An 18,247-nucleotide genomic window follows, 5' to 3' on the forward strand; every position below is an offset into this window, starting at 1 on the left:
GAGAAAGAGAAAGAGAGAGAGAGAGAGAGAGGAGAAAGGTAAAAAGAGAGATAGAGAGAAGTTGTTTTAGTTGTGGAGGTAATTGCAGGATGCTCCTTTCCTACAATATCCATCTTCTCGAAAGAACTTGCACACTCTTTGCCCTTTGAAGTTGTTGTTGTTCTGCCCACCACTTCCACTTGACTGCCTGTTCCAACCATACCCAGAATCTCCATTCTGGTTCTGTTGGTTTCCCCAGAAACCAGCTTGGTTCCCTCCTGACCCACCGCTTGGGATCACCATCTGATTTTGAGTTCCCCAGTTTTGATTGTTGTTCCCAGACTGCATCCCTTGACCTGGTTGAATCCATCCCCCAGAGCCCGTATTACTCACTGGAGCTTGAACTTGAGCTTGGGGTTGAGCTTGAGGGACAGCTGTAACACCCCATCCTGGGTTTGGATAAGCTTGTGGTTGTCCTTGGACAGGCCCGCCCCAGCTAGAGTTAGGGATTCCCTGACCATTTGATGGAGCAGAGGATCCAGGCCAGTTTACGTTCATTCCAGCTTGAGCAGGACCACCCCATCCCATGTTTGGATTTACAGTTCCTTGACCCCAGCTGGTGTTCTGGTTTGCTGGAGCTTGTCCTGAGTTTTGGTTGTTAACCGTGTTCATACCCCACGATGCCTGAGCTTGTGTCTGAGCCATTGGTTGGCTTGGAATTGCAACCTTCCAAGAATCAGATGGAGGAAAGCCTGGTTGACTCTGTGAGGGGAGAACACTAGGAGTTGTAGTGCCATAAGACATAGAGCTATTCTGAGAAGAGGGAGTATCACTTCCTCCATGACCATGGGAATCAAATTTATCTGTCTGCATGCTCCCCCAGCTTTGCTTTCCACCTGCTGGTGTTGGGGAATGAAGAGTCGCAGAGTGATTAACAGATACGTTGATCGAATCTGATGTTGGAATCGGGTAGGTTTGAGGCTGTAGAGCACCAGCAGAATTTACAGCCACAGGGATATCTATCCTAGATGTTTGACTCTGACCAGGTTGTGCTGCCGGATAATTCATCGACTGAATAGCTGAATGTGAAGTTGGCTTGGTTGGAGACCATCTGCTCTCAAAATTTCGCCTTTTTGCTGTTGGAGTTGTGATTTGATTTGGAGTAGGAGATGGAAGACTACCACCTTGACTCCAAGTATCTTGGGAATTCCTAGGAATCTCAATGGTTGAGGGAGCAGTCCTAGCAGTAGAACCTAAATTGGGTTCAGATTGGCTTGATTGACCAGAATAAGCTGCTACCTGAGCTTTCATATAGCTATTATCCACCGCCTGGGGTTGCTTATGAAATAGTCCAGCCAATGCATCAGTCAGAAGAATAGAGTCCAACGGTGACTCCTTAGCTTTCCAGATTTCCAACTTAGCTGGGAAGTACCCAGTGTTGTTCCATTTACGGAGCTGCGCCATCGAAAAAGGTCCTTGAACTTTACCAGACGGGTCCTTGTAATGCCATATTTTCTCTGACTCATTTGACTTGGAAACAGGCTGCGGAACAATAGCAGGAGGTGCCGTTAAAATTTCAGGTGCAATCCTAGGAGATAACTCCAGTGGTGCAATAGCGCGAGAACTTCTGGCAGTAGTTTCAGGAATTGAAACAGATCTTGGCTTCTCAGAGCTTAAAGATGGTTGCACTTCTCTTTCTCTACCTGAAGTCCACATACTTTCACTAACCATGTCGTCAGAACTACCAAGATAATCTCCTCTACCAGTAGAACCTCTACCAGAATAACTTCGGCCTAACTCACGATTTGCACTTGTATTTGAGTAGTTACTTGTGCCAGTCCATGATTCATTGGAACCAAATCCTACCTTTCGTGGAGATATTGGATCCCTTACTCTTCTGTTAAAGCTACTGCTTCGCGGCCTCAGTTGTTTCTCTAGATGCAATAAAATCACCAAACATAAAACATTAGAAGATATACCAAACAAAATTCACATTTTAGTTTAGTTGCAAATAAAAACTTGAATAATAATAGAAACCTTTTTCCTTTTCTTCTTTCTCATCTTCATCTTCCGATTCACATTCTGGATCCATTTTGGGATCAGCATGTATTTCTGGAATTTCTTCTAGCCGGCGCTGCCGTTCCTCTGGAGATTTTAATAGTTGCAGTTTCTCAACACATTCTCGTAGCGTAATCATAGTTAAGGAATAACACAAGTGTATATAAGGAATGAAATAATATGCTTTCGACCACAGCAAATAGATTCAATGCCCTTTCCCTGACGTACAAAAACATGCACAGAGAGGAGCATTTCAAAAGCATGGGAAATCATTATTTTTGACAATAACTTGAAAGTTTCAACAGATAAGGATATTCTTTTCTGCGGCCCATGTCACTAGCACGATCACGCAAATGACTGAAACGTAGGATCTCTGCTTCCAGCAACTGCATTCATTAAGTAATAGCTTTCAATACTTAAGCAGTCCTACGTATTATTATTAATACATTTTTCACATACTATCACGATAGCTTTGCATTATTAAGAAACCTCAAAACCCAAAATCTAAGAGATACGATAGAACTAGAATGATGCACATTCCCTAGACAGATTACAGATTATGCAGTTATTTTCTGTCTCCCAATCCAGCAAGCTCAATTACCAAACATATAATAATGAACAAAACGATAATTTAAAACAGGAAATATTGTCAGCGCAGGAAAACAGTAACTTACGTTTTTGACTCTCACTTCCTGCAGTGCTATGGCCTTTTCTTGTATATCACCCTAAAAAAAATTGATATTAGATTAGCAAAAATGCAAAAGCCCCATGGTCCTAAGATTTTTAGACATAATCAAATGCGAGACTTGAAGAAATATGAAGCATACCACTGTCAGCCTGTTGATTAATCCACATTTTATGCTCTGCTTTAGACGCTTACATTCATCCTGAAATTAAAGCACGGAAGTTACAGGTCAAACATTAGCATCCTTGAACAATAACATGAGAACTTTGCTCAGAAAAAAAAAGTGAAAACAGTAACCACAGCCTTAATGGCTTGTCAGACGAAAAATAAGAAAATCAGGAGTAAGTCACCTCAGTGAAATCTTGGTTTGATATAATGTCAATGGATACCACTTCAGTTTTGTCCAAGTTCAATATCTCAAGTACAAAGTCTGTTGTTTTTTTGCCAACTTTATAAGGTTCAGGAGCTTTGCTTGTGCCTGTGTTTCAAACCAAAAGAGATCACAGTCAACCATTGTATTAACCATATTGAAGTAATCTGTTCAAAATAGAAACTAAACATACCAACAACTTGAACCAGTCGATATAAATCTTGCTTTTGATTTCCAGATATCCTTAATCTAACAAATGCACTAGCTACTTTATCTTCGAATGCTGTAGAATCTTCAAGTAGATCTTCCACCAAGCTCCGTCTTAAGTATATCAAATTAATGTTGTGCATATCAACAGCAGCAAAATCATCAAGATTAGATTGACGTCCTTTCCTGACACTTTTTTTGCGTGTTTTACGTTTCTTATCCTTCCCACTTTTCATTGGATGGTCCAAGTTTTCATCAACATCCATATGATTTGCTTCTTCTGTGTCAACAATATCACCTTGAATATCATCTGCCTGATTTTTCTCCTTTATAAGAAAATGAGAATCGAGGAGATTTAACATCTCAAAGTGCCCAACATGTGATTTTCCGAACAAATTCTGAAGCCTGGAGTCGCAGATAACCTGGCTTTTACGACGGGGATCACGAAGATTGTATCTTTTTATATAAGCCAGCAGGAGATTCTGTGCTTCTAACTGAGGTAAGAAAGATCTGTCACCACGTCTCATGTGCATGACCACATCCAAAAGTTCCTTGGAAGCCCACTCCATAGTATCACCTGACAAATTCTTATCGGATGGAGATAGAATTTTCTCAGCAGAACCAGACTTTGATCGACTCCTGGTCTTCCTCTTTTTTGGAGTACTATCTGAATCTGATCCTCCATCAGTAACAGAGTCAGTCTCACCGGCTGTTCCCTGTTTGCTAGCATTGGACTCATGTCCTTTCCGTGGGCTCTTAGCCTGATCAAGTTCCTCTGGACTTAAAGATAGCTGGGTTTTCAAATCAATCCAGTAATCCTTAAAGAGATATTCCCAGCTGGTCTTGTCATCAAAATCCAACTGCGCCTGTAAGAGACAAAACGACGTAAGGGAGAGATCAGATAAAGAAGACTGTCATTCAAATAACAAGTGGCAACTAGGGTAGAAGTGAAAATCAACTATTCAGCGTGGGATGCTGACCAAAATCATAATTGATTAGTGACATCACAAAGTACAAAGAAAGATATGCAAGCTTATCATGCATCAACCAGATTGAAAGCTCATAAATATGTGCATCATGCTAAAGAGCAATGGTAAAAAGGAGAAAAGAGAATGAATAGAAGGGCGATCATCAGACTTTTCATGCTTAGTCCACAACATGTTTGGTGAGAGAAACAGAAAATAAGATCGTGAGGTACAGCAACATGATCAGTTTATCAGCTCATTATTAAAGAAAAGAAGAAAAATTCAGTAAGAAAAAAAACAACATGAGTATGTCAGGCATACCGGCTCCTTTTCCTGCTCTTTTCTTTCTATCAACTTGACTGTCTCCATGCATGTCTCGCACAAACCCTTATTACCTCTGATGCAAAAGAAGACAGCATCCTTGGCGCAGCCCTTGCATAATGAAAACATGCATGTATAACACAAGTACGTTGCAGTTTTCTCACATTTGCTACATAGATGCCATCCTATTCATAAATAAAAAGAAAACATTATGTTCGGTTCTATTGAAAGACATGGAAATGATGAAAGCTCATGGAATACATACATATACAGAGAGAGGTAACCAAGGTATATATGACCATGCACAGACAGAGACTGAAAACTAAAGCATAACTGCAGCAGCGTGCCAATTAATTCTAGTTTAAAGAAACTAGGGGAGAGTTTCCCAAAAAAAAAAAACAGAAAAAAAAAACTAGGGGAAATAATCTTTCAAATAGTGTACTATCTTGAAAGCTTGTAACATGTGTTCTAAAGTAGGAGGGACAATAGCACTATACTAAGACACTGTATAGTGTATTTTTGGCTCCTGCCATTAGTTTGTCTAATTTATCACCATATGCACCAAAATAATTCTGATTCATTTGCTAAATGCAAGAATCATCTACATATCGGTGCAGCATGAAAATAGCTTAGAGAGAAGATAGCTAAAGATTAATCTTTCTCATTATATTACCAAGTTTAAAATGTTGTAGATATATAGTATGATAAAACTGGATGATATCACCACGCCAACCGATCATCGAGGAAAGAAAACTACCTAAGTATATAAAAGCATCAATGCCAGTGTATTTACAATTAATGAGTTTACTTAAATAAACGACACAGCAGATCCCACTGGGAATCAACTTAAAGCTACCGTTGACAAGTTCTTGTGGAATCTCAAAGAGTCATGACTGCACACAAAAATAAAAAGGGGTGACCGTAGCCTTGATAGTAATCAGACTTGTCCATTTCACAAACAATCCAAAATACGGCATTGCCAGTGTAGCGTTGGACAGTGGTACAACATGCCTATGCCTGAGACTAAAGTAAGAATCAATAAGACAACACGAAATCAAAGATGGTGTGCAAAGCAATAGAAATAGCCTTTGACATAACAATCAACTAAAGGTGCAAAACTTATAATTTGAGAAGGGCGAAGGCTAAAAAAGGACATACTGCTAGCCAAGAACTCAAACAAAAGATGAAAGAAGAAGCATAAATTACCAAGGATTGTTATAAATTTTGAAATCCAGATGATAGATAAAAATCATATGCTGTCATGATTTTCAAAGAACCTAACAATGTTATGAGACTAAAAATATACACTACTGAAAGCAATTATGTGAGTAGCAGATGATGTAAAAAAGTTCATCGGTTAAGTTTAAGCAGACACTTTCTGAGAGAATAACAGAAAAAACTTACCACAGTTCCATTTACCCTTTGACTGAAAGAAAGCCTCATCTCGATCTACACAGGAAGGGTGGTACGCTTTTGGGCATCCCCTGCAAGCCAACAGAATCATACATTTAAAAACAGCAAAATTATCATCTGCTAGAGGGAAGGGACCATAAGAAAGAAGGCAAAGGACCAACTGTAAAGTCACAGTAAATACAAATGAAAGTTCACCTGCGGTCACAAAGGACAAGATCACCCCCATCAAAGCACATGAAACAAACATCTTCCTCTTTCTTCTTTACCGCCCCTTTTACTGTCTTTATATTTCTCCCCCGCTTCCTCTTTCCGCCAGCACTCTTATTTTCTTCATCAACTTCCTCAGGCTCTTCATCACTCATCTCAGCCATGACACGCTCCTCCTGTGTCTCTGTTATATTTTCATGATTTTCCTTCGCCTCTTCAATATCCGCTATTGAGGAGTCTCCATGCGTTTCAACACCCTCTGCCACATCAGTCATCTCATCATCCTTCTCCTGATCCTCATCTTCAATCCTTGTCTCTGTTTCTTCTGACACTTCAGCTTTTTTTGTTCCGTCTACTAAACCCGTAACAGTCTCCTCATGTGTCTCTGTCGTCTCTGTCACTCTCAAATTATCATGATCTTCCTTTCCCTCCTCAATGTCAGCTACTGCGGAGTCTCCATGGGGTTTCACATCCTCCGCCAAATCAGTCATGTCGTTATCTTTCTCCTGATTCTCATCTCCGATCCTTGTCTCTGTTTCTTCTGACACTTCAGAAATCTTTGTTTCATCTTTAGCCAGTTCCTGAGATAGTTCTTGGTTTTCTTCTCGAGATTCCTCCAACTCAACTGCCTGCCCTGCTTCTCCAGCACCCACTACCCCTCCGTCTTCTTTCTCTATCCCAGCACCATACATAGCATCTGTTTCTACTTCTTCTGCAGCCTCTGGTACATGTATGTCCAGTAATTTACCAGCTTCTGAATCCTTCTCAACATCTTCTTTGGCATCATCCATAACAGTTGCCTTTTCATTAGTTTCCCCAGCCAACTGAGTAACAACAGCTGATGATATATCCACTGGAACCGCAATTTTTTCGGACGCCTCAGTAGCCACATCATCCATCTCTCGGGGATTAGTTTCAATCACAGATACAGCAGCACCATCAAGCTTTTCTTCCTCCTCTGATTGCTTCAATACCTGTATGTCCATTGCATCTTCTGTGACATCCACACCTTCTTTTGCATCTCCATCTGTCAGATCCTTAGCTCGTTCACCTATTTGTAACTCCTCTTTCAGTGGCTCTTCCTTCACAAATTCACTTCCTGAGTTACGTACTGAATCATCTAACACTTTATCTTCAGAGGGAATTTCCGTAAATCCAGCCACGCAAGCTACCTCTTTATCATCAGGAATTTCTATGTCATTAACCAAGGAGGCAGCTTGCGCTGTAGTTTCCTCTTCCATCACATCTACCTTATCCTTTTCGGATTCTATGTTCTGACCTAACTCACTCTCTCTCGCCTGACTACTCTCCTCACCAGCCATACCTTCACAAACTACCTGTTCACCTACCTCTCTCTTTTCCTCAGCATTCTGAGAATCAACTACGTTTACCTCATGTGATGGAGGTTCTTCTTCCATGGCAACTTCTTTGTTTTCCTCAAGCCTATCTCCTGACAAATTAGCTTGTGAATCACTGCCTTGAGCTGAAAAATTCTCTTCTTTGACCATTGAAGCCGCACCTTCGTCCTCTCCTCCTCCCCCAACCACCAAAGAAGGTTTCAGAGGAACCGCCTCCACAGCCGAAGCTTCACCACCAACCGAATCCATCTCCTGAACATTAAAAGCTGCATTTTTTTCTCCGCCTCCACCTACCTCGGTAACCACCGGAGACAGCTCCGACGAAACGACGACATCAACAGGAGTCCCCCCTTCAACCACATCATCAGCGACGGAATTCAAAATCACACCTTCTCCATTTCCATCCACCGAGACCGACTCAAGAGGTACGAGCTCCGACGCAGCGGCGGACGAATTCACATCCCTAACTCCGTCGCCTCCTCCTCCTTCATCACCACACGTTTCCGTGAGATTAGGCTCGTTCGAAACATTAACACATTCAGAATCATCCTTTACCGACTCCACAGAAACTCTCGCCGAGTCAGAATCCATGAGCGAGAAAAAGGGATCAGCTTCTTCGTCTTCTTCGCTGGGTACAACACTCGTCCATAAAAACAAAAATTCACAAATTGATAAACAAAAAAAAACGAGAAAACCCTAGAGATCTGAGAAGCCTTTGAGCTTAGGGTTTTGAAGATGATTTTGTTTTCGGTGATAAATTTTGCCTAATGGATCAAAACTGTTTTTTTTTTTTTTTTAACAAAAGACTGAAAGAGGTAGGAGAGGACAAGAACAATCTCAGGTGCAGCTACTTCACAAGATATATATAAATAATATAAACACTCTCCTTAACACAATGGTTCTATGTAGATCAGTTGGCTAAAATGCCTTTATATAAAGAACGGTCCAGAGCAGAGTTCGATTCTTGTCTAATATCTTTTATTTTTGGTTATTTGTTAAATGCTTCTATAAATCATAAGGTTAGTTTGACTTGACTTTTATTTGGAACTTTAATCAAAAAGTTTATTTTGTCAACTTATTTATCAACATTTATGATTCTATTCTTTTATATTGTTTATTTATGGGAAAAAGGTAGAATTGATAAATCTATTGGCAAAAAAATTATACTGAAATTAAGTCAAGTTATAAATTTTATGTGTTTAAGTACTTTGTTTCAACTCTTTCAAAATTGAGTTCATATGTTTTATCTTAGTTTTACTAGAAAAATGAAATATAAATTGGTACAACTTGCGTAAACTAGGACCAACAATGTGATTTTGGGATGATCTTTGATCATTAGTGTATCTCTAATTTATATAACTACATTGGAATACCATTTGGTGACGCTAAGAACAACTTTATTGGAGATATTTTAAAAGGTATTAAGAAAATAATACCCCTTCAGATATAACTGATTTTCTATTCCACATCCAACATATTTCGTTCTATTTCATAGTCTTCTGAAATTATCACGAAAAACTCTTCAAGCGATGCAGTGGATTGCAAAGTAACTAATCTTGCACGTTTTACTTTATCATCAATAAATCCCTACGGCTTATTAGCATATTTATATTAACATTTTTGAAGTACCTTTTGTGTTCTACCCTTTTATTTTGTTATATTTGCATAATTAAACCTTTGCTATTTGAATAAAGAACACAATTTTAAGCTAAATTATATAATTAAATCATCATTAAATTACAAAACTAGAAATTAATATCTTTTACATTTAACAAAATTTTCTAAAATATCTCCCTAATAAATCAAATATTTCTCCAATATCTTTATATCATCTTATTTGTTTTTAAATTTATATTATTACATAAAATTATGGATGGTAAATGTTTTTTTTTTTTGCATATGTTGCAATTTAAATTTTTGAAAGCGGACGTATATTACTCAAACGATACAAAAATGTATGTACAAAAGAATTATTGATAATTGTGTAGCACGGGTCATGTGATGGAACGGATTATCATATTTTAAATTATATTTTAAAAAATGCATATCAAATTATAGAGAAAAAAATATAGATTTATATGTAATTGAAATTTTATAGAAAACAAATATATTTTGATGAATATTTTTAGTTATTAGATATAAGGGGGTTTTTAATAGTGTCTAAATAATGTCCAAATAGTAAAAATGTATTAGTTTGCTAATAATGAATAGTAAATGTACTACTTCTACAATTATGTTTCAAAAATGTACTAAAAACCCAATTAATCCTTAAATTTATTACACAACCAAACCAAACTGATAACAATTTATTTTTTTATTTTTTTAAAGAGCGACACAGATTAATTAACTAGAACATGAATTTTTTGTTTTTAAAATAATTATGTCACCTTCGCTTTAAAATTTTAATAACGATCGATAGATATAGGATGAACCGTACGTACGTACGTAGACTCGTCTTCATCATTACTTCATAAGGCATTGCTCCCTCCTGGTTCGTCTCCCATCTTAGCTTTCTTCTTTGCTTCTGCTTCCTCCTCCTTAGCTTTCTTCTTCGCTGCTTCCTCCTCCTCCTCAGCTTTCTTCTTCGCTGCTTCCTCCTCCTTAGCTTTCTTCTTTGCTGCTTCTTCGTCCTTAGCGTTCTTCTTTGCTGCATCTTCCTCCTCCTTAGCTTTCTTCTTCGCTGCTTCCTCCTCCTCCTTAGCGTTCTTCTTTGCTGCTTCTTCCTCCTTAGCTTTCTTCTTTTCAGATCTCTTATCTTGATCAGCTCCATAACTTGTTCATTAAAAAGTGGGTTTGTGAGCTTATGAAGCTCTCTTGCTTGGTATTCGACGTGCATAGCTTCCATTATCGCATCTTCCAATTTATATTTAACCAAATTAGCCGCCGCTATAAATGTTCGGTCTCCTAAACCAACGTTGATTGCGTCCTCGTACATCTGCTCCAATGTTCTAAGGTTGTGTTTTGCAGCTGCGGCGTTTGATAGTGCAGCATTCAGCAGAGCATCCATCTTGCGGTTTCGAAGTAGACGATGAGAAAACAAAACTAAACACGAGACAATTAAATATAATTAAGAGAGAGTTTTATTTTGTAGTTTGATTGGTATAAGAGATATTAACATTAGGACATGTAAACACTTATATATATACACACACGTAATTAATTGAGTTTACCAACTTTATCTCTTACATATATCTCATACGTTTATCAACTTGCCTAAATGTTACCACGACTAATCAATCAATCTAAACCATTGAACCAAGTTTTCAAAGAAGATGGTACGTGGTTATTTTTGTAGTTTAGTAAAAACTAGATATATTTATATACAGTAATTAATGAAATGAAGAAAAGAAGAAAAAGTATTTTCTAAATTGTTTGCACATTCACACTACATATGACTCATCTCCTTACACAAGCTAGCCACCACTAGCAAAAGCAAAAGCTAAGCTTAAGACCAAATTATATAATTTGACTTCTTAAAACTTGTGTGCTACCCACTTGTTGTATTTTCTTAGTATGGTAAAAAAAACAAAATACAAAAAAAAACTAATATTTCTTGATCTTTAGTTCCACCATCACATGCACACATATATGACTCTGCATCTTCTCTTTCTATTTACAGTAGCACATCTTTAATTTTCTACCAGAAGCCACTTATTTCTAAACCTTTGACAAGAAAAGAAGAGAGAACGCAAAATGTTGAGAGCAAACGCAAAATGTTATATATCACAAATTATTATTATTATTACATACTCCATTGATTTTTTACTATTCGTGTAATACATATTGGTACATATATTCAACAATGTTATAAATATTCATTGGTCTAGGACGTTGATATTTTTTTCCGGTTAAGTCTTGAATAATTATGGAACCCATTTTACAAACTCAATTCTAACTAACACAAAAATCAATTAATAAGAAAAAAACATCACACTATCCACTCTCATTGACTCAAAACACATTACTAGCTCCTGAGAAAGAGAAGAAGGTTATTAAAATACATATAGGGTTGTGGTTAATAATTTTAGTCTGTAAATATATAGAGCTCAGAATAAAGTATCACAATTCACAAAGAAAAATAAAAGTTACTAATACCAACATTATAGGGGTATCTTAAGATATAAGATTTTTCCTTTGCAAAATTATGTACGCACTTAAAACTTGTGGTACAATTTAATATCTCATCATACTACATAGTTATCTGATCGTTCATCATATAACACTTGCTAAGTATTTGCATAATGATGAGAGCAAAATGTAATGTAGATATATATAATCAAATTATTTTGCTTCACTTTTATTTTCAGCTTTGGGCATAAATCTTTTTCCCAAAAACATTTCTTGATCGTTAATTCCACCATCACACACATATCATGAGGAAAATATGGTATCATTATACATCAGTATGGATAGAAATATAAGAATTCTTCTAATTTTATTGTATTTATTCTTAATATTTTTTAATTTTTTTAATAGCTTAATAGTATTAGCAACTTGAAAGGTGATCCTCATGGAGGAGGTTTACAAGATATGAAGGAACAAAGAAATAGGAAACAAAAGGAACATCATCTATTAAAGGTTCTTTAACTGAACGATCAGCTGCTTTGTTGTTTTGTCTCTTTGTCCAAATGATCTCCACTTCTTCGAACCTCCTCTTCCAATACTTGATTTCCCGAATCCAATTGCGAACTACAAAATGCAGAGTCTTTCCTTCAACCAAACTTTGTATCAAACGAGTATCTCCTCCAAAAATTACTTTTTTTTGTACCCTCGCACCCACACTTTGAAGTTCTGCTTCCAAGACTGAAGAACAATTATTTCCTTTACTACGACCTGCATTTTTGAAAAAACCATTAGAGTCTCTTGTTATCCAGGCTGAACTTGTCAATCTTCCCTGCTGTCTGTACGAACAGTCATAATTGAGACCATGCGGAAATGTGTAAACTCCTTCCAGATGAAACTGTTTCTTTCTCCAGCCTTGCCTCAATCCATTCATGGGTCTCAATCATAGCTTTCGACACAACACTCTTCCATGATGAGATGATGTTCTGCTTCCATGATGAACTTGCACATCCACATCCTTTTAGGTCGAGATTCTGACGCATAATTAGAAAAACTGTTTCGAGAAAAAAAGCGTTCAATCTCGGTCACAAAAGACAAGCTTCCCGGCTTTACGACACAGCCCTTGTTCCCCAACAGAGTTCACAACCTTACCATAACTATACAACAGTGGCATCTTCCCCATGATTCTATGAAACTCCCTAATACACTTCCCTCTCCTCTTCCTATGTTCCACTCTCCTACTACTCAATCCCACATCTCTTACTCCCTCACCAACTTCTTCTTCGTTTCGGGCATCTCCCCAATCCCTAAGCCTCTCAGCTCCAACCATGATCGGCCCTGCTCTTAACTTGTCAGCAACTACAAAATTCATGAGAATATCCTCACAGTTACGCATTCGTTCCACAACCATCCTCATCTCCTTCATCTCCAGACCTCCTTTGCAGCTATAATCAAAGAGATAATCTTGTTTCATAACCATAAACTTAGTCAGCACAATCGAGTATTTATCTGGATGAACAGTATAAATCCACTCTTTTCCCTGCAAGTCGAAACCATGTGATCTCACAAACGGTCCAACTAAGCGATCAGGATTTGACTTCCACACGGAAAACGCCAACTCCAGAGATCTCCGGTCAATCTCGACATCATCGTCACATATCAAAACAGCACGAGTGTCCACGGAGGAGCGAGGGAGGAATCTAGCGTTGAGGCTGCTCGAAGATTGCTGAATGAGAGAGATTGAAGCGGTTCCAGGCGAATACTGAGTTAGATTTTGGTATAACTGGTCAAGTACATGATCAGCTGTGTTAGGGTTACCCCATAGGACTAAGATTGAAGATACGATTGAGGCTGCAGAGTATGAAGCCACGATGGTCTGCAAGAGAGGAATCCGAGATTCAGAGTAACCGTTGATTAGAACGGTTAGCTGATCCGATCTGAGTTTCTCGAATTCTCTCTGGCTCGTCGTCGAGTCGCATGGATCTGGATCACCTGGGAGCGTGCGGCAGAGCACGAGATCCGTAACAATGACTAGAACGAACATGAACAAGATATAGAGCCCGTCTCTACCAACACAAACTCCCATAACGGAGATCTGAAACTTACCTGCACGGCAAAGATGGATTTAAGATCGCCGATGAAAGGATTGAAAGATCTTTGACAGAGACGCTTTTTAGCCGAGGGCCTGCTGCTGGGCCTGGAGCGTCCCCGCTAAGGACCCATTAATGAACGAATATTACTAGAAATATGTATTATACTTGTTCACGTGAAAACAGGTTTAAGTTTTAGACTTGGAGCATAGAAGGATTGGATGCTAGGTCCAATTTTTCTAAAACATATTTTAATTTAACATTTAGATATTTTAAATTATTTTATATAATGATATTTTTAGTTAAAAATCAAAACAATTTACTTAATATAATATTTTTTAAAAGTTTTAAAGCTTATAACTGTTAAATATGAAATACGTGGAAATATGTTGAACTTTTACACCGAATTTACGGACCGCAAAAGGACTGGATGCTAGGTCCAATTTATTTTCAACGTATTTTAATTTAACACTTAGTTAAAACAGAAAAAATCATTTTTATTAAATTAAAAGTTAAAAACTATTTATTTGAAATTTATATGGTAAAAACCTTGATGTTTAACTTTAAATATTAAAAATCAAAAGTGAAAAAATTTTAAATAATAAAAATCAAAATTGAAAAAACTTTTAAAAATCAAAATCATTACGGTAAAAAAAATAAAATCATTGCTCTTAATTTTAAAAAAAGAAGGGTAAGAAAGTATATGACAAGGCTGTGATGTCTTGAACAACCTGTTTGTTACACAACATCTTTATTTCATAATACGGACACAATTTTTTTTGGATTGATTCACTATATAATCCTTTTATGGATTGCTTCTTTTGTCCTTAAAAGAAAACAAGAACATGAAATGTTAACTTACCATACCATTCACCGCGAATATCAGTAATAATTCTGGCTAGTCGAAACATATTCGTTTAGGTTAGTCATGTTTTTGATCCAATTGAAACTTTATTTGAAATGTTAACTTACCATACCATTCACCGCGAATATCATAATTCTGATGAAATTCCGGCTAGACAAAACATATTCGTTTAGGTTAGTCATGTTTTTGATCCAAACAAACTGATGGATGCAAATGAACTCAACATTACAATACGTGAAAACATGTTGAAGTTTTACACCTCGAGCACAAAGGGATTGGAGCTAGGTCTAATTTTTTTTCAAAGTATTTTTAATTTAACACTTAAATATTTTAAAGCATTTTATATAATGATCATTTTTAGTTAAAAAATCAAAATAATTTACTTAAAAAAATAATATTTATAAAAAGCCTTAAAGATTCTAAGTGTTAAATTTATAATACGTGAAATACATGTTGAACTTTTACACCAAACTTACGGACCACAAAAGGACTGGATGCTAGGTCCGATTTGTTTTCAACGTATTTTAATTTAACACTTAGTTTTAAAGTTTAAACTAAAGAAAAAAACATTTTGATAAATTAAGAATTAAAACTATTTACTTGAAAATTTATTTGATAAAAACCTTGATATTTAATTTTAAATCATAAAAATCAGAAGCGAAAAAACTTTTAAAAATAAAAAAAAAACGGTAGAAACAAAACAAAATCATTATTCTTAATTAAAAAAAAAAAGGTAAGAAAGTATAGTATTAGTACGTACCTGCTTAGATTTGGAGAACTGAACTTTAACATTGCTGTGAATTAGCCTGTGAATGAATCCATATTGCTGAAGACACTTCAACATTGCTTTGCTTTTGAGTCCCTGAACAAAACTTTGTTCCTTGTAGTTGTTTCTTATGCATATCTCTCTTATTCATCGTTAGCAACATTGCTTCTACTCTCGGCTTTTGAGGCTTTAGACTTGAGATCTTCTATTACGGTTTCCATGTCCCATATTGATGAACACAACATGTTCTGCTGTTCTTGATTTGCTTCCGATGATATACTTTAGAAGCATTGGCACATTTTCAGCTCAAGCTCGGTTTTAATCAGCTTTTGTTCAGCTGACTTCACATGTTCTCTCAAAGTGAGCACTTCTGAAACTATCTCACGATCTTCTGCAATTCTTCCCTCAACCTTTTGTAACAGAAGATCTTTCGCTTCGAGTTGTTCAGTGCAAGCTTCAAGCTTAGCTCGTAAGTTCGGATTTCCGTTGAGCTGACCTGACCCATTCAGACTAAACTGAAGAATATGTTGGGCAACAATTAGCACTTAGCCACATGTTTCACGAGATATTAACCAAAGAAAACAAGAAGAGGAAATGTAAGAACTTTACCATTTACCGCGAATATTTGTCACAGTTCAGATGAAATTCTCGCTAGTCAAAAACATATTCGCTGTTGATTACTCACTCAGGTTTGTGATCCAAGCAACTTGATGAACGCAAATGAACCACCTGCCAAAACCAAGAGTTTAACATGAGATTAACACAAGAGCAAAATGTTTAAATGGAAACTGAATTTGTCTTGACATACTTGGTTGTCTTTGACTGTCAAGTAATGGCCAGTGCGTTCTAAGTGAGCCACTTGCATGAAATAACCCGGCAATCATGGCCTTCTTTATGTTGTTCTATATTGACATTATCCATCAGCACTTACTTAGGACCATGGGTATGCAGAACCTAGACTAGAGACTGCTGATGATAACAAAACTCTAATACTTACTTCTAAATGATAATCATTCATACATATATAAGTTCTAATGCACATTAGACTAGTTGCAGAATGGAAATTGGTAGCAAGTAAAGGCGTACCTGAGAATATGGCTGAAACCGAGAGAATCTTGTTTGAGCAGTTGAATTCAGGACTAACTATGAGCATATTCGCCATCTATGGATCCAAGGGGAACTCACTCATGGACTATCTCACCTATCTTTGTCAAGTTACCTTCATCATCAAGTAATCCAAAACTGCTAAGGCTCCCATCAGTGTTTCAGGAGTACCATGTGTTTGATTTTGCGGCAGGCATCTTCACCAGGGTGGCTCACACATGTGGATGATCTGGACAACAGTCCTTATAGCAGCCTCAAGATAGTTCATCTTCAAGCTCCTGAGTATAAAAAGATCTCAATTAGATGAAGCCTACTCGAAACTTTCAACAGAGGAGCACCGCTAAAATACACTCTTGAAACTTTTCAGGTTCAAGGAGTAGCACTCATCACTACTAACTTAAGATCATGTCTATATATCAAACACTTGTTTCAGAACACATCTGTAGGTTGTGTTCATTAGTTGTTCAGACACAGAAACAGATTCTACGAGGCTGTCCTGTGTGCATCCAACCAAACCACTTCCGACGCTTATACAAAGTTTCAGCAAGTCTACAACAAACTGTGGGATTTGTACTAATAACCAAAATTTACAGTTAGGTAATCATTCTCTAAACACTAATCATCATCATGATCTCTAATTAAATAAATTCCTAAATAATAAAGTCGAGAATATTAGATTCAAAATCAAGAAAACAGAGGACTATTACGAATACCTCTCTTCACTTTTGAATTTCGTCGTAAGTCTCTGGTGAAAGTGTCTTCATGGGTAGATAAGATTCAATAACCATATTGATTTAGACTGACGAAGAAGAAGAACAAAGGAACAGAGGAAACGATGATATAAAGAACGTCTTCGGTTGCTTTGATTTTGATATGTCTCTCTACTTTGATGGATCATCAACATCATCAGAATTCACAGAGACTATGTATGTATAACGAAGAAAAGAATGAAGAAGAAGAAGCGTTGAAGTTAAGAGAGAGAGAGAGATAAATAAACTAATTAAGAAGTTTAAAGAAAAAGGGAAATTAGTATTAATCTCACAACGGTCAGATCAATAAATTTCGTTTCTGATTATTTACTTTTCTTAGTAGTCGCAACGGTAACAAATATTACTGTTTACAACGGCTAATGTAACTAGTCACACATACAATTGGTATAACTAATTAATTAAGAAGTTCAAAATAAAAGGAAAGTTTATATTTTATCACACCACGGTCAGATTATATAGATATACGAACTAGATAAAGGCATGAGTAAAAACGCGGGTGAAAATAATTCATGTTTTCAAGTATGTGCTTAGAGCATCATTAGAGCATCTTTAATGGCATAAGCCTTAAGATGTATCTTAGTGTATTAATAATGTAATAGTGTATGTTAAAAACCCACAAATAGATAGATAATATAACCCTTTTCTATATTGATGACGTGGCAGTTTAAATACCTTGCTGTTTTGAAAACAAAAAAATGACAACACATTGATTTTTTTAATAAAAAGTTTTTACAAAATTGTTTATTTTCTTTGTTTGCATCTCTGCAACAATAAAGAAAATATGAAAAACATATATATCAAAATCGAATCCCTTAATCCAATTTTATATATGAAAAAATATTTTAAATATGAAAAAAACTGAGAAAACTGAGAAAATATGAAAAACAAAAACTAAGAAAAATATGAAAAAAAACTGAGAAAAATTCGGGTATTTTTGAAAATGGATAGTATAGAGGGGTATTTTTAAAAAATGGTAGACCAAAAGGGGCATTTTGATATATATGTTTTTCATATTTTTTTTATTGTT

The 18,247-nt window shown here is 36.5% G+C and overlaps 2 protein-coding genes across 2 annotated transcripts; both read right to left on the reverse strand.

Moving 5' to 3' along the window:
* Nucleotides 1–6: 6 nt before the first annotated feature.
* Nucleotides 7–8,343, reverse strand: LOC17893594 (zinc finger CCCH domain-containing protein 19). Its single transcript, XM_006296755.2, has 10 exons — nt 6,194–8,343; nt 5,990–6,069; nt 4,586–4,770; nt 3,286–4,165; nt 3,073–3,200; nt 2,865–2,924; nt 2,712–2,762; nt 2,353–2,423; nt 2,017–2,168; nt 7–1,913 (listed from the first exon to the last, which is right to left on the reverse strand). The coding sequence occupies exons 1-10, from the start codon at nt 8,152–8,154 to the stop codon at nt 67–69; spliced, it is 5,415 nt and encodes a 1,804-aa protein (XP_006296817.1). The 5' UTR covers nt 8,155–8,343; the 3' UTR covers nt 7–66.
* A 4,222-nt stretch (nt 8,344–12,565) lies between these two features.
* Nucleotides 12,566–13,839, reverse strand: LOC17891300 (glycosyltransferase family protein 64 C3). Its single transcript, XM_006299869.2, has one exon. It carries the CDS (start codon nt 13,709–13,711, stop codon nt 12,701–12,703), a length of 1,011 nt encoding a protein of 336 aa, XP_006299931.2. The 5' UTR covers nt 13,712–13,839; the 3' UTR covers nt 12,566–12,700.
* Nucleotides 13,840–18,247: the final 4,408 nt, after the last annotated feature.

This window comes from Capsella rubella, unplaced genomic scaffold (assembly GCF_000375325.1).
Source record: "Capsella rubella cultivar Monte Gargano unplaced genomic scaffold, Caprub1_0 scaffold_3, whole genome shotgun sequence".
NCBI classification, from domain to species: Eukaryota; Viridiplantae; Streptophyta; class Magnoliopsida; order Brassicales; family Brassicaceae; genus Capsella; species Capsella rubella.

Excerpts from the sequence above, each read along its gene's own strand:
- LOC17891300 (XM_006299869.2), bottom strand. The coding sequence starts at position 13,711 with ATGGGAGTTTGTGTTGGTAGAGACGGGCTCTATATCTTGTTCATGTTC.
- LOC17893594 (XM_006296755.2), bottom strand. The coding sequence starts at position 8,154 with ATGGATTCTGACTCGGCGAGAGTTTCTGTGGAGTCGGTAAAGGATGAT. Across the intron at positions 4,166-4,585 it reads AAGAGCAGGAAAAGGAGCCG|GCGCAGTTGGATTTTGATGA; the intron begins GTATGCCTGACA and ends TGTCTCTTACAG. Across the intron at positions 2,169-2,352 it reads GACATGGGCCGCAGAAAAGA|GCTACGAGAATGTGTTGAGA; the intron begins ATATCCTTATCT and ends AACTATGATTAC.